Below are 16,432 nucleotides of genomic sequence, written 5' to 3'. Positions count from 1 at the left end.
TCATCCACTGCTATTATTAGCCCTCCTCCACCCCTAGGTTTCTTTCAGCGCTAACAGCTAATATTCAATAAGGTAATCTAAGTATTTTAATTGCAGTCAGCTGAGCTAGGGACTGCTATACATTGTCCACTCAGCACCTGTGCAGGAAGTTTCAAATCCTTTCTTGTTTCCAGTACAGCTATCATGTCTTCTCTCACCAAAACCAGACTAAGAGTCATCTCTAACCCATAGCTTGCATCGTAAATATTCACACCCAAGTTTCCCAGAACACCTGTGGAAGCTAATTGAGTCCTAATTCTGCAAACTTATCTCAAATAGTGAAGTCCTACACAGCCTCAGCAGTCCCTGCAGCCACGAGTGAAGCTGCCCAAGAGAAACGTCTACCAGACTCCATAATCTTTGAGAACCATCACCGGGTTCACTGCAACACAAAATGCAGCAAGAGCCAATGAACAAAGACAAAACCGTACGAGGATGCTCTGCAACCTTTTAAATACAGTTATCTACACAATTATCTATTCTAAACAAGATTGGTGCTTGATTATTGCCAATTATATAATTGTAACATATACAACTCCATATATTATGCAATTAGAACACATCGATTGCTGCAGGAAGAGTGGAGAACACAAACAACTACAAAAAAATTAAATCTAGCTAATTCCATTAGGTAACACAAATTCAGTTATTTGCTCAGATTAAATGCTTATAAATATCACCGCTGTTCACATATGCAAATCGAGAACCATAGGACCCTTATTATCCACCGTACAGATACAGATCACAGACATTAAACCTGAAAGGAAGAAAGCCAGAGAGCTCATACACCACAGACATGCAATCCCACATCAGCCTACATGACAGCCAATTAACATTAAGATAAAAAAAGGCAGCATCATTGCAAACTTCTTGTAAGCATCATAGCAAAGAAGATCTGTCAAATTCTTCAGAATCACAACGTAAAGGAATATAATGAGTTTATACTTTTTAGTAAGTATTTTGTTCTACTACTTCTTTGTTGGTTTCATATATATGTGAATGCAGGCACTGTGCTGGACACAGCTTAGAATCAGAACTTTAACCAAAGGACTGACCAGGGTACTGGAAACTAGGAAAAATCTTCACAGTGAAAACAAAGCACTTACAAGGAAGGACATGGGAGTCAGATGCAAAGGAAAGAGAAACAGTCAGAAAAAAAAAAAAAAAAAAAGCCTAGGAAGATTTTTACAAAAGCTCTAATGGACATAACCAGATCTCCTCCTTCCCAAGATCGGGGGAAGAGTATTTCAGTCAAAGAAAATGCAAAATGAGATTACCCCAGTCCAGAGTTTTAGGCGATACGGAAACAAAGAGTAGTCTATCTAAAAAGAATCTGCAAAACACAGACATTGTCAGAACATGAGCACTTAGAAACACATTCCTGTTGAAAGCAATGCTAAAAATGGTACGAGTAGCAGGAAGAGAAGTGATGTTTGCTTCAGCTATCAAAAGCAATGGGAGGAAGAGCTTGACAGGAAAGATTAAGCAGCTGTTTGATTCCTGTTGAAATTGAATTCCATGGCTAAATGCACAGGAAGAGGTCTCTGAAAGGCAAGATGAAAGCGTAGTTTGGACAAAAAGGTATTGAGGCAGATCTAGATGCAATTTAGTACTGAAGAATGTGCGAGTTTAAGTTACATTTTTCTAATATATACTTCATCTTTATGTACAGCACACAACGAATCCCCAAAAAGAATAAAGCCGAAGGAAGAAGTTGAGAATGTCCAGAAGAAAATGGAGACAGAGTGTGAGCTAGTGCTGGAAGTGGCAGACAGTTACATGAACAAGAGACTATTCTTAGCTCTTGTTCAGAAGAGGTTATTCAAAGGAGATTAGTAAAAGTCTGTAGAGTGCAAGGGACAGAAACGGAACCAGGGAGAATACTGGGATGGAAATGCAATGGTTGACACTACACTAAGTAGCACTAGAGTTCAGATATCAGAGAGACTTAACAGGCACAGATGGGGAAGCAGGCAGGTCACTGACAGGGAGGCACAAAAATGGGAAGGATTAAAGCATGCTTATGCCATGAAAAAACTAAAGGAAAAAGAAGACGTTATGAAACAAGTTAAGGAAGGCATGAAAGTAGACGCAGAAGAAAACCAGGAGACAGAATGGAATTATCACAGCAAGCACATGTTTAGAGAAAGGTCTGCCTCCCAACAGCAGAGGAAGGGAAGAGAGGGCTTCACTATCTGGAGAGCAGCAACATCTGCAGACAGGAAGGAGACGCTGCAAGATAATGAGCGAATCAAAGAAGGAAAAAGGCAGTAGGGCTTGCTAGGATACTGTTAAATTTGGGGGGAGGGGGGGCGAGGAATAGATCTATAGTCTTTCAGTTCATGGTTAAAATAGGAGCAAATAACTATTCTCATTACTTGGCAGTTATAAATTGTATTTTGAAGTACTGCTGAATAGTGGCCAGCAGCAACAGTCAGCACACAGACCTTAGTGGTGCTGCACAGATTCAGTAACAAAACCTCAGTGTGCCCTTGCTATCCCAGGGGGACACAGTGTTGTGGTGCTACTGGGCTTGCAGGGGTCTGCAGGACTCCTAAAATATAACGGTCTGCATGAGCACTACGACAGTTTCGGAGGAACAGCCACTAAGAAAATCCAAGGTTATGCTTGTCCACTTACTGTTCTGCCCCAACTATTCCAGACAACTTCATGCTTGCCACATTATCTTTTCATGAGCAGTGTGAAGACGGCAGCTTCCTCCCTCCTAACACTAAAATGGCCTTTAGTACATCGTTCTTAGCTGGGTTTTAAGGCTAGACTTTATAGCATTCAACTAGCATAGAATTCTCTGCATAACATTCTTTTAATCCAATATGGCTAAAAACATCAAGACATCTTTAAAAAAATCTACTATTTAACTTAAGGCATACAAAAAATAAGCATTCTGATAATAATAAGCATTCTGATAATAACACGAGGGGCAACACAACTGGATATTTAACAATAGGCCCCACGTAAGTAAGGGACTTTAAACGTATACGAGTTCTCACTGACTTGTATGCATGACTACAGGAACAGGCAAAGAGAGGCTAAAAAAAGAGAGAGAGACAGGCTAAAAAGCCAACTTGGCAACAATTAATATTTAACTTGCATGTGTGTATGGTTATATACATATAGAAACCTCTTTCCAACAGTAAGAGGACAATCGATATCTCAGTTGAGTGCAGAAAAAAAAAAGTATATGTAATGTTGGGGCTGAGAATGCTCAGAAACACACTGACTTTTGAGCCATGTAAGGGGCGAGAGAGCTTCCAGATCTGCTTGTGCCATAGTTCTGTCATTTGCTGCTCCTTTATCTGTTTAACACACTTGTTACTGTAAATCAAAATCTTCCCAACACATCAACAACATATTACACATTACAGATATAGATTCACTTACCTGCTTCTCAGTTTACAGACATTGCAAAATGTGGTCATAACCAATATCTTCCACGTAGCTTTTAGCCAAAAAACACATCAGCAAGGACATTCAATCCCAAAGCACTACACAGTGCAGCACCACTTCTTCTGGCTGCTCAGACCTTAACACTTCAACTGATACAGAGCATGCTCTAGAAAACAGAAACCACTGCTGAAAAATGGTTTATAAAAAATATATCCTTAGACAGAAGAGACACTTTTATTTCAAGATGCCCTGGAGAGATTACTGACTTACAAAATGCTAAACCGCATACACAGAGAAAACCGCATAGTCCAAAAGACCAGAAAAGGCTCCACAGCTTCAATATAAATAAAGCAATCTCACTCTGTAGGAATATTTAGAAGATATCAAATAAGAAAGGAAAATACTAAAGCTATACAGCTCTGCTGAAATGCTAAAATACATTGTGTATGCCTGCCTGACTGCAGAGAAGATTCACTGATACATTCTCACATTTTTATGGCAGAACTTACAGATAACTATGCTGTGAAAACCTGAATAACATTATCACAGCTGCATTACAATGTAATTCACATCAGGACCTCAAACTGTGTCATTATTCTATTATTTCTACCTTGCAGATGGTTCTCTGGTTATTGATTTATGAGTCAATCTGAAATCTTACTTTGAGGCTTTTCTGCCAACTGTTAATAAGACATTACACTCGTGATAAATGCTATAACAACATAATTTATGTTAAGCTTTCACAAACATTGCAAGGAAGCTTGAGATTATTGACAGAACAACCATTTGGATTTGCTCATTAATCTTGTGTTCAAAATCTTAAGCCCAACAATGCACTTGTAAGGAAAGGTAATTCAAAATATTCACCACCTTTCACTTAATTCTCTCAGGCAATCAGTGTATCACAGCACTCCAGCATACACCTCTGTAGTTAAGTCTGTCACTTCTTCAACATAAACCCCTTGGGTTTAGGGGGGTTAGGAAACAAGCATATAGATTCACTACAGTATAGATTCACTACATGTCAAGTTTGCTACAAAACATTGTTTAGATTAGAGAGAAAAAAAAAAAGGTTTAGAATTCTATGTGTGAAATATGACACGAATTTAAAACCTTTTCAGCACTCATATAGGCTTTTCTCTTAACTATAATCACGCGTAAAACTAAACTTTTCCTTCAACATGATAATTAAAAATCCATACACCACAAAAACCTAAAAAGGCAACCTTTCACACACAAAAGCAGCATGAGGTGATTGAGCCAGCGCATGGACAAACTGATGTAAGAGATTGAGATTAGAATGGTTACTTTCACGGGATCGTTAAGCCACAAACTAAGAAAGATTTACACAATAGACATTAATGACTTTCCTAGAGAATCCACCACAGACTATTGATCAAAAATCCATTTTTAAGTAAATTCCTAAATACATATTCAAAAATAAGTAGGAATGTCAAAATGTTTACTCAATAGAACATAATGGGCCCTCTGGAGCTATTACTGAGATGCAAAAACATAACTGTACTTTTTAGCGTGTCTTTTTATGTGTAGATTGCAAAGTAATTCACAAAACTGGCTACGCATCAGCATTATCATTTGGGAATATTAGTATGTGGGAAAATTAACCATAGATGGGATAGGTAGCTTCCTTCTTTACTTCAGTAGGAATCACTCTAAATTCACACATATAAAGCAAACAACAGTTTAAGGATTTTAACCACAGGTGTGAGAGGGAGGGGAAGAGAAATCCTGTACTAAATTGGCATAAGGATTAAAAAGAGTTTGAGAAAGATTAAAGTAATCTGTTTAATTCTTCCTTCAGGGGAAAAAAAAAACCCATAAACCAACAGAAAATTATTCTGAAGGACCTATGATTAGAAAACAACAAGGAAATGACAGTGTAACATTCGATATAAAAATATGCCCTGTTCTTTAAAAAAAAAACCTACAAGGGAAAGCCATTGCTATAAGTTCTGATCTATAATTAAAACCAAAACCAGTACACAATACTGCAATCCCCAAGGAGATCTGAAACTTCTAATCAAAAGTCCCCTCTTATGCCAATGAAAAAAAGGCACATAAGTATATAAGATTTATTATACGCATTAGGAACTGGTGCCCAGCAACCGTCCTCCCCAATTCCTGCAAGAGTTATGGAAAAAAGTACCTCCCAGGCTGGACTTGGGTAGAGTCTAAGCAAATAAGCGAATAACCCACATATTATGTACTTTAAGTGAGGCATATATTGCCTTCTAGTTCCAAATCTTAACTGTTTTGAAAACACAGTCTAATAACACCATCTTTAAGTATTTTGGGCTAAGATCCATAAGAACTGGTACAAGATCTGCACAATGTCAAACTTTTCTCTGGAAGCCCTGTCCCCTGCTAGGTTCCCCAGCCCAGTCACGCTGTTAACCACAGCTTTAGGGAGCATAGTTTCAAAACCCATGCCTTCAAAAGCATCATATACTGACTGTGTTTCAGAAGATGCAAATGCACACATCAGCCACTTCCCAAGAAGTGAGCAGAAAGCCTTCACATGTAAACTTGAGGTTTTAGGACTTCACAGGAAGATATTAAGAACAGTTCCCACAGAGGATCACGTGTGGTTGGTTGACCTTGTCAGGCTGCCAGCCACCCACCCAATTGCTCTCTCACTTCCCCCTTCTTAATAGCAATAGTGGAGAATAAAATTTAAAGCTCATGGCCCAAGATGAAGACAGAGAGATCACTCATCCATTACCATTGCAGGCAAAATATACTCGACCCAGAGGATATTAATTTACTTTATTGCCAGTTAAAACAGACCTGAATAGTGAGAAACAAAGACAGGAAGTAAAGCAGCTTCCTCTCATCCCCTTTTTTAGCCAAGGGTCAACTTCACTCCTTCATTCTCAACAACTCTACCCTCTCCTTCGCACTCCCCAAGTGGCATGGTGGGCAAGGGGACGAAGAAAGGGGTTGTGGTCATATCTTCTCTGCCATTCCTTCCTCCTCAAGCTTCTCCCCTGCTTCACTGTGGGGTCCCTCCCATAGGCTGCAGATACTGATGACCTGCTCCCACACTGGTCCTCTCCATAGTCTACAGTTCCTTCCATGAGAACCTGCTCTGGCATGGACTGCCCACAGACTTTCAGGGCGTATCCATGTGCTCTGGCATGGTCTCCTCTACAGGCTTCAGGGGAATATCTGCTTCTGCATGTAGAGCAGAAGAGCAGCTCCTTTCTCTTTCTCTGAATGTTGTGTTTGCAGGGATCTTTCTCTTACCTCCCCACTGCTGTGCAGCATTTTCCCCTTTCTTAAATTCCCAGAAGCACCAGTTGCTTTGCAGATGGGCACTGTGGAGGGTGTGTTGCAGAGCCCCTGACCTTTTCTCACTGAGGCCACTCCTACAGACCCCTCGCTACCATAACATCGCCATCTACAACCAACTCAATAAAGCAGGGAATCAATCTGGGGGAAAAAAAAAAAAGAAGAAAAAAAAACAAAATAAAAAACCCCACCCCCTAAAAAAACTCAAAACCACCCAACTACCCACATCACACTGCAGTCTATGAAGGCAAGACGTTTCACTAACACTAGCAGATAGAATTATAGAATGGTTTAGGTGGAAGGGACCTTAAAGATCATCCCACTCTAATGTCTCTGCCATGGGCAGGGACACCTCGCATCAGACCAGGCTGCCCAAGGCCCCATCCAACCTGACCTTGAACACCTCCAGGGATGGGGCATCCACAACTTCCCTTGGCAACCTGTGCCAGTGCCTCACCACTCTCATCGTGAAGAAATCCCTCCTCATGTCTAGTCTAAATCTTCCCCGCTCCAGTTTATACACATTGCTCCTAGTCCCATCACTACAAACTTTTGTAAACAGCCCCTCCCCAGCTTTCCTGTAGCTCTTTCAGATACTGGAAGGTCGCTAGAAGGTCTCCTCAGAGCCTTCTCTTCTCCAAGCTGAGTAACCTCAACTCTCTCAACCTGTCCCCATATGGGAGGTGCTCCAGCAGTGGGATCATCCTTGTAGCCCTCCTCTGGGCTCATTCCAACAGTTGCATATCCTTCTTATGTTGAGGATTCCAGAACTGGACACAATACTCCAGGTGAGGTCTCACAAGAGAGGAACAGAGGGGCAGAATCCCCTCCCTCGCCCTGCTGGCCACGCTGCTTTTGATGCAGCCCAGGATACAGTTGGGCTTCTGGGCTGCGAGCACGCATCGCCGGCTCACATCGAGCTTCTCATCAATGAGCAAAGCCAAATACTGGATTGTGTCTCAGGGCTACAAGTAGGTCTAATTCTTAGCCCACTCAAGGTCCAAAATAACTAACTTTACTGCTAGACCAAGGAAAATAACGTGGAGGAATAAACCATATTTTTTCCCTGTACTAAAAATGTACTGCCACACTAAAGATTTACAGCACAGATAAGTCAGGAAGCATCCTTTTAAATTCAACTGAGAAGACTGTTCTCATACAAATGGTATAATTTATGTACATTTGAACTAGAATGAGAGTCTGTCATTAAACTATAAGCATTTGTATATGGAGACATACACGTGTCTCTGACGGCTATAAATGAATAGCAGCAAATCAGTCTTCATTTCATGAGTGACTTTTGGAGTTAACTGTTTAGCATTCAGATGAGCTTCTAAAACAGTTACTTTTCTTCTATGTCAAGCCATTAGCCAAGTCAGGTTTCAGGATGCAAAAATAAGAACATGGCTTCATCAGCACTGTCTGGGCACACCTTTCACATATTACATTACTTGCATTGGCAAAGTTTTCAGTAGGATGATAAAAGCAGAAAATTGGCAACTATGTTTATTAAGATGCTTAATAACTTTTACAATGAGACTATTTTCAGTTATTATACTGGCCAACTACACTCCCAAAATTCAAACTACAATTTCGTATGTCAAGGATGTGTTTCAGATGGGATGCCTGCTCATTTCTTGAATGAGATATCGGGGGGGGCGGGGGAAGAAATACAGAGTACACCCCCTTCTGTCCTCACAGCACACAAATTGCTCTGGTTTTACTTAGTATGCCTATAAATTGCATCCTTTGAAACAGGGATTTGTGATTCAAGAGAAATCCATCTTTGTCAGAGAAGCTATCCTTTACAGTACCCAACAGATGAAGCTTCTGAAAATGACTGTTTCACAAATTCCTAGGATATAACCTGACGAGGAAGTGCTACATAATTTAGCTTGATTTATTGCAGGGAACTGCCCTTTAATCACTCAGTGGTCTCTGTACCGAGCCCGGTAAATTGTGATATTTTGAAACTGAGCACCCACTATATCTCACCACACTTGGGTTTCCATAGCAAATCATCCTGCGACCATTTGAATTTGTCTGACTCCAATTTCCAAGTTTTTATCTTATTGTGACCTCCTTAATGGAAGAAAGTACCTTTTGAAAACACTTCAACATTAATAAGTCACTGGTCTTTTTTGATAAGCTAGAATTTGTCAAATCCGGTTCCTTCCCTAACTTCTGCAAATGTTGAACTCTTCTTTAAACAAGAAAACCAGAGTGAGATGTAGTTTTTTAGGACTGAGCCAGACACAGAGATGAAGATCATTCACTTTTTTAACTGGTTCAGTCAAACCACACCATTTCAAGGGAAACTCCCATTTACTAATTGCAAGCCTAAACCATTTCAGGAACAAGCTATTAATCTGTGTCTCATCCTCCAAATTTCACAAAATACAGCTTTGCACTTGAGCAACCTGAGTGGAAACAGCACGTTGGCTGATCTGCTGCAATTGCCTCATTCCATCCATCTGCACCTCATCCACACACACAAAAAAAACACACAAAAAACCCACCATGCACCACATGAAACTAAGTACGGATCCACACTAAACCCACTAGTAGAGTAACATTAGTTCTCTATATTTTCAGAGCCAAAACTGATAGCTACATTCAATTTCAGCAAAATTCTCCTACTCCTCTCTTCACAGCTACAAAGTTGTATCAAAATATTTCCTGAAACTGTTCTACACGGACTCCCATGAAAATAGCATGCTTGGAGGAACATGGAGCAGAAGAGTCATTTGAAACTTAAAACCCTTTGCTAAAAAGAGTTTCTGCAAGTCATTTAGCAGAACGATAACTTAGGAAAGTGCAACAAAAGAATGGCTACGAGCTTGCTTTCACCTACATAAAACTTGTTGGTCCTTTTACCACCCAGAGGCATGCAGCCATATGAAACTCAAGCCAGAGAAACCTTTATGTCATACTGTCTCATTTTGTTTGCACACATATGGCAATCTATCACATGCTCCTGAACAGTGCTTTGAAAGCTAAAACTGCTTTAAAAGTATTCCATATGTGCCATTCATCGCTATAGTAAAATAAGCCACGATATCACATTGACAAATCTTCCAAACAGAATATACAATCTGCCAAGCCATACTATGATCTCCATCCATCCGCTGGTCCATACAGTATAAAAATATCCTAGGAGTCAATTATAAAATACTTACTGGTAACAGGTAAGCGTCTCAAGCCTCATACTAATCCCTAATTCTTTACAATCCAATGCTATTTTCATGCAACTACAGCAGCAGTATTCATAATATCAGACAGAAGGGGTAAGAAAAAGAGCAATTCTACACTTAATGTTTGCTCCTTTGCAAAGGATGAGTAGCCTCAAGTCCTAGTAAAGCCAATTGCAAATGAGGGCACTCAGTAGATCCTGTAAAACTTCCATTACGTATCAGGATCAGACCCTATTTTAATAGGCCCTTCTTTTTTGGCATGTAATTGCTCTTCACAACAAAGGAAGAGAAAAATATCACTCTTCATAAAAATTTACTTACAATACCATACTAAAAAATAGTAGTAGGGGTCTAAGCTTGCATCTTGAGCATTACCACAATACCCTATTTAGATGTGAGATTTTGCTTTCATTATTAGAGTTGATTTGATGGAGTAATTCTGGATTTACACCCATGCACGTTGTGAACCTGGCCATAGAATATTTACGATTCAGCTAAAGGATGTTGATATCATGAAGAATATCTAGTGTTAGAGAAGGAAAACAACGGATTATTTTTTTTATCTCCACTATTCTAATAATAGCAATCTTTTTTTGTCCTCAAAATCACAATGCCAACAGCTATCATGAAAAAGGATTACCCAAGTTCTTACAGATTAGACTAACACATCAAGAAAAGCAGAAGGAAAATTAATTACCTTATTTTTCATTAGAAAAAGCAGATTTCCTTTCAGTCGGCACCATCTCTCTCTCAGTTCTGTATGCAAAGAAATAAGAGATTAATAAAAACAACCTTTTGTCTCCGCACATTAAACGCTTCTTAAAGAAGATGCATTAGTTATAAAGGTCAGAAAAGAAAACTATTGACTAAAAAAGCCAGCTTCACTCAGCAGCTGCCTATGCACAACATGCTGTTAAATGCCAAATAACTTCCCAGAAGGTTTCTTCTACTCTGCAGCCGAAAGAACTGGCGACTGTGACATGCACTCAGCTGTGTTTTCTCTGCTTTTCTCTCTTTTCCTCACACGGGAGCAGAAGCAGCCGCTTTAGCATGGAACACCTTTTGCTTCCATCATTTCAATAAACGAAATATAATCCTTGTTAAGACACAAAACCATGTACTATTCCACTTCAATTATAACATGCTATTTTGCACTTACAATTTTCAGAAAATAAAAAATGAGCAAATGAGACCTAAATATTTACAGTCACTTTGCCATTACTATTTTATTCTATTTTTCATAAGTGCTTAACCAATGCAAATAACATATTTGTATTTATACACCCATGCAGGCACATAATCAAACTTTTAAGAACATGGAATTCTTCAGAACTTTTGGTTTGGCGAGTGGGCCAAAAAAACTTTCAAAAGTTATTCTTCCTAGAAGTAGCAATTTTAAACATTTCATCATTTTTCTTTTTATAAAAGCACTTGTATAAATATCTGTAGGTACAGACCAAGACATATACCTATTATAGGCATTCATACATGTAGATTTCAGAGACAAATGTGATCTCTTCAGACAAACCCTACATCACTTCTTAACAGAGGAGGGAACATTTTTACACAAGATGTATCCTTTTGTATTTTTGAGAAGGCACATGAAACTCCACGTCTCCAGTCAGCAGACAGACTCAATTGCTGTACCCTGGGGTACAGCCACCTCTGTGGAACTCTTGTACTTAACTCAAAGCTGGCCACCATTAAAGACATAACATTGACCAGGGGGATGTCTTGTTAGTGTAAGCAAATAAATAAAATTCTCTTTCCCTATTGATAATTTTAATTAAGATGTTTCAATAGAGCACACTGGAAAAATTAGAACAGCTCTTCCTCCACAAGAAAGTGGAAAGATAACCTCACAGGCACTGAGACTTAGAATTAACTATGTTTGTTTTAGTTTGTTTATTTTTAGAAAAGGAACTGAAGCTCCTGCACCTTTCCAGATCTACTAAAGTGTAAGAACAATACAGAAAAGAATGTAATGTAAATTGATGCACATCTACCGACAAGAAGTCTAAACACAGTTATCAGATCTGAGTATGCTGTTTTAAAGTACAAGTACAGGACTCTGCAGAGGCTAAATTCCATCCTCCAGAACCCTGTGGGCATCAGAAGAAGGGATCCTATCACATTCACACTGCAGCTTTTTCTAATAAAATACATATTTATATAGGATTGGGAAAGTCACTATCTCGTAAGCATAAAAAATAAACATGTCTAGATGAATGTTTGGTCTGTCTCCAGTCAATCTAAGGTTTTAGCAGCAATCTTAGCACTCAATGTATTCATAAGTGAAGAAAAATTCAAAACCTTCTATAAACATCAGCTACTCAGTGGACAAGGCTCAATATGCTGCCTACGATGAGAACACAGGGAGAGAATCCTGTTTAGGAATCCCAAAGCAGCCAGAAGTAGCTGCTCACTAGTACTGTCCAGAAAGTTTGCTGTCTTCTCCATAGGGAACTCTGTCTATTTGTCATAAAAAACATGTGTAAAATATTCCAAAAACGCAGCACATAAGTTTTTCAGCCCTTTATTACAATTGAATCTGGGGTGGTTTTGTTTGGGTTTTTTTTCCCAATACAATAAAAGTAAATATAATCCAAATAAAGATCAGCTGGGACAAGTGAAAATAAAACATTTGCTGTTGCTGAAATTATTGTATTAGGACTGATTTTACAGGTAAACAGGAGCTATTTCCTAACAGCTACCAAGGGAACAGACATTTATTCAGGCTTACTGGAAATTGAAACACATTTAAAATAGGATCATAAAAGCCTGGGGAGGGGGGGGAAAATGCAAAGGAGGGGGGAAGCAAGCCATAAAAAAATTTATAATAATAAAAGAACACAGGTTTTGGAGGTGGGAGGAGTGGGTCCTGAGGAACTGGATATCTAAACTTTAAACCACAGCGAGTAGTGACTTGCAACAGGAGAAAAAAATCTTTCTTCACAGGAAAAACTAATAATAATGTTAAGGACTGGGTACTGTTTCTCAGATACGTGACAAAGGAAACTTGAGCAAATTAAGGAGTTGGCTTTAAACTTCTTTATTTAGAAAGGTATTTAGCATCACTCAAGCATCAATAATGAAGAAAACTGAAAACTCCAAAGGTGTATGCAATTAGTGAAACTGCAAGCTGACAGTGGCAGAAAACATGCATATCAACCACAGGCAGTTTTCAGTGCAAGTAATTTTTACCTAGTAATTTTTCATTCCCAACCACTCTGCAAATCTTCAGTTTTCCTTCCTTGTCAAAACAACCTGACGGTCGCTTGGCCAGCAAAGCCATATCTTTAGCATTGAATCTCATGGGGAAGAGGATGGAGATAAGTAAGAGATGGAGGAGGACAACGATGATGCTAGTTAGTTTGTTGAAGCTGAGCAAAATCTAAGCAGCAGATATGAAGGTCAACTGAAATATTAAAAACAAAACAAAAAAAGAAAACAGGAGATCCTGTTGTTTATTGTGATTTCCACTCTGTTGTGCACTCCAAACACTGTACTTTCTTTCGTAGTACGGAAGCGGCACAAAGGGGATGTGGGGGACAGATGCACAGGGACACAAGGTTGTATAGGTAGCATCTTCTCCCCACATACACATTTTAAGAAAGAAAAAGTAGCTTTGGCTTCCAGTGTCTCTATAACCTCATACAGAAGTTGTAGTTTTATGCAGCTGTCGTCCTCTCCTCCAAAACAAAGTTTTCATTTATTAGAACTACATACACTGAACTTAGTGAAAAAATTACACTTGGCACATACATAAGAGATCTTTATTTCTCTTAGGGCCCATCCTCTGTTTGTCTGAACTTATCTTAATACTAGACTCAGTAGCTGTAGTTTAGAGCAGTTAAAGTCTGGAAACCAATATTTTCATCCAAATTAACACAGCGCTATTTCACATTGCTGCAAGGACAAGAAAATAAGGCCAGAAAAAGAGTTCTAAATAGATCTTCTTTTTAATCCCAAAAATATTCTATGCTTTTAGTATTCAACCCTTTTGTAAAGGCCTTTCTCAAAAAAAAAATTCTTAGTATCACCCTTATATAATCAAGTAACAGAAGTCTGTCAGATGTCCTTTAATACTCCTGTACCCACCTAAAAGAAAAAGTGTCCAGTCTTCAGTATGTGAGTTTCACAAGTCTTCATTCTCCAGAGGACAGCATTGACACCTTTGTCTGATGGAGAACTACAACTCTGAACAATTCCTGATCAACTTCCTCTCAGCTGTAGAGCTGAAGGTCACGTTACACTGTCTGCACTGCATCCTTCTGTGGGCCCTTTCATTCCTACTTTTCCCTTTATATTCGCTCTCCTTGCTCAAGTTTATCCCCCAATCAATGACTGATGCTATGTCCTTTAACCTCCCAGCACCAAATCACAGCCAATTTCAACAGTGCTACAACAGTGAAAGCAGACCAAGCTTAACTATTGCTTTGTATGTGTGAAACGGGGCCAAGCCACAAACACAACATTCAGAAGACAAATCGCCAAGTAGTTTTCCCCTCCTAGAAACTTTCTACAATTCTATGGAGAACTGCCATAAAGCTAAAAGCAGTTAATTTTCTTGTAGTTATCAAACACCCTTGCAAGCAAGCAACAGAGCACATCCCAACACCTATCTATGATTGCAGCTTCAACTTTTCCATTCATTCCCACACATATACCTTCTTGTTTTCCCTTTAGCATCAGCAGCTGTAATTCCTTTTTTAAGCCCATCTTCACGCCTTTGTCTCCTTTTCATAATCTTGTTGAAATTATAACCACATAACCTTATGGTCACCACAGAACTCAACATGCAATTTACAACACGCAAGGATGCTGCTGAGCCCAAAATGAGCTACTGACTCCACCAGAGGCTCCATGCAGAGGCAGCTGACTGCCTATGTTTTGTAAATTGATAGCTACAACCGTGGAAAGATGAGCCATACAGCACTTGCGAAAAGGATATTTATCATACATTGTAATCTAATACTACAAGCATATTCAGCATTGAAGACCAAATCCATCTCAGGGGCACGGGAAGATGCTGGCTTGGCCACATGATACACAAAACCCAACCACAACAACCCTTGCAAAAGTCTTACTAAGGCACATAGGGACTTTGCGACTGGCAGTGCGTACATTGCTACTGGCCTCTGTGCGCTGGGTGGAATAAATTGTTGATTTTGTTTTGCAGCCACAGACTGCATTTTTAACAACAGAGCACACTGTTTGCAATAGACCTATTAGGTTTTCTAAAAGAAAAACAAACATAAGCTTGGCAAGGTAAATAACTGTTGCCATCTCCAACTGTGCGCTGTTCTATATCCCCTCTCAGGCAGATATCTTTCACACAGGTCATTGGTAGCCTCCCTGTTTAAAGAATACAGTTCTAAAAATTCAACTGCAACCTACTTGGTTATTGGTTTGTGAACTAAGCAGTTCCGGTCCATTTTATAAGCACCTTAAAAATCTACCCTAAACAGCATCTTCAGCTAGATACAGTTAACTTCAGATTGCTTCGATATTTTTGATCAGCACAGAGGAAGTCAGACCCTAAGAGTCTGAGCCCCACATGAAAGAGTCATTGAAAACCATCAATAACTGATTAAAACCTATGCTATTAAAGCAATGAAGTTTTCTGGTTAATCTCTAATTATGCTTAAACGTAGTAATTACTGTAATGCATGGATGTCTGTACTCCACACAGAACTGCAAAACACAGATCAGGGAAGAAGACAAGTTGTAAACTGCTATTGAACAAATCTTTTGCTTTCCAGCATAGGAAAATACAGAGCCAGGCAAACAGAACATTTTGGGTTTCTGGGAAGGCTATTAAAAAGAAGAAACAAACTCCAGGATGAGATGTGCATATTGATTTTGTTATTCCCGGCTGGCCCCCCAAGGGAGACAGTGTATCTCTTGCAACCATCTATCTGTAAAGCGGTAACAGTCTAGAAATTCCTTTTATCACATCTATGCGTGACTTGTGCTGCCTATGAGCCATAACATGTAAATCATATGGGACAGTAAGTGTGGTACGTAGCAGTTAAAACCCTTGAGACTGCATGCTTCAGTACATATAATCCAATACCTGCCCTGAAATGCAAGGCACGTGGGCCATCAGAGTTCCACAGCGATAATCATCAAGGTGCCGGTTCCCTGGCCGTTTGCCAGAGGAGCTAAACTAATCTGACAGTGTCTGAATATTATTCAGACCAAAAAGGCATAAGTGATAGTGGGATTGAAACTTGGATTTAACAGAAACTCAATGACCAGTGAAACTCAATGACTCAATGGCAATCGCACCCAGTGTTGACAAAACCAGTAAAATTAAAGGTTAAAAACCCTGACAGAAGCATCTATACAGAAGCTGCATCTACAGCTGCAGCACTGGGTCTCCTTGAAGGAGCAGACAGACTCTTTAGCTTAATAATCCACTCCACTTCTGTCTCCATTTAAGAATGCAGCTGGCTGTCAGGGAAACTACTTAG

General features: G+C 39.4%; 1 protein-coding gene across 8 annotated transcripts in view; it reads right to left on the bottom strand.

Annotated features, from left to right (window-relative positions):
- The window catches only part of INPP4B (inositol polyphosphate-4-phosphatase type II B), a 328,507-nt gene that overhangs the window by 272,557 nt on the left and 39,518 nt on the right, over nucleotides 1-16,432 (bottom strand). For 4 of the 8 annotated variants that reach the window (XM_054065533.1, XM_054065540.1, XM_054065532.1 and 1 more), the window contains exons 3-4: nucleotides 13,158-13,371; nucleotides 10,651-10,709 (exon numbers count right to left, since the gene is read on the bottom strand). The exons of 1 other annotated variant lie outside the window; for it this stretch is intronic. In XM_054065533.1, coding sequence (XP_053921508.1) covers nucleotides 10,651-10,709; nucleotides 13,158-13,269 — 171 coding nt within the window. In that variant the 5' untranslated portion in view covers nucleotides 13,270-13,371. The remainder of the gene's footprint in view (nucleotides 1-10,650; nucleotides 10,710-13,157; nucleotides 13,372-16,432) is intronic. 3 more of the 8 variants (XM_054065535.1, XM_054065538.1, XM_054065536.1) reach the window with 1 other exon arrangement.

This window comes from Cuculus canorus, chromosome 4 (genome assembly GCF_017976375.1).
Source record: "Cuculus canorus isolate bCucCan1 chromosome 4, bCucCan1.pri, whole genome shotgun sequence".
Taxonomy (NCBI): Eukaryota; Metazoa; Chordata; class Aves; order Cuculiformes; family Cuculidae; genus Cuculus; species Cuculus canorus.
Note: the sequence above shows the minus strand (reverse complement) of the source record. Positions and strands in the feature narration are given on the sequence as shown.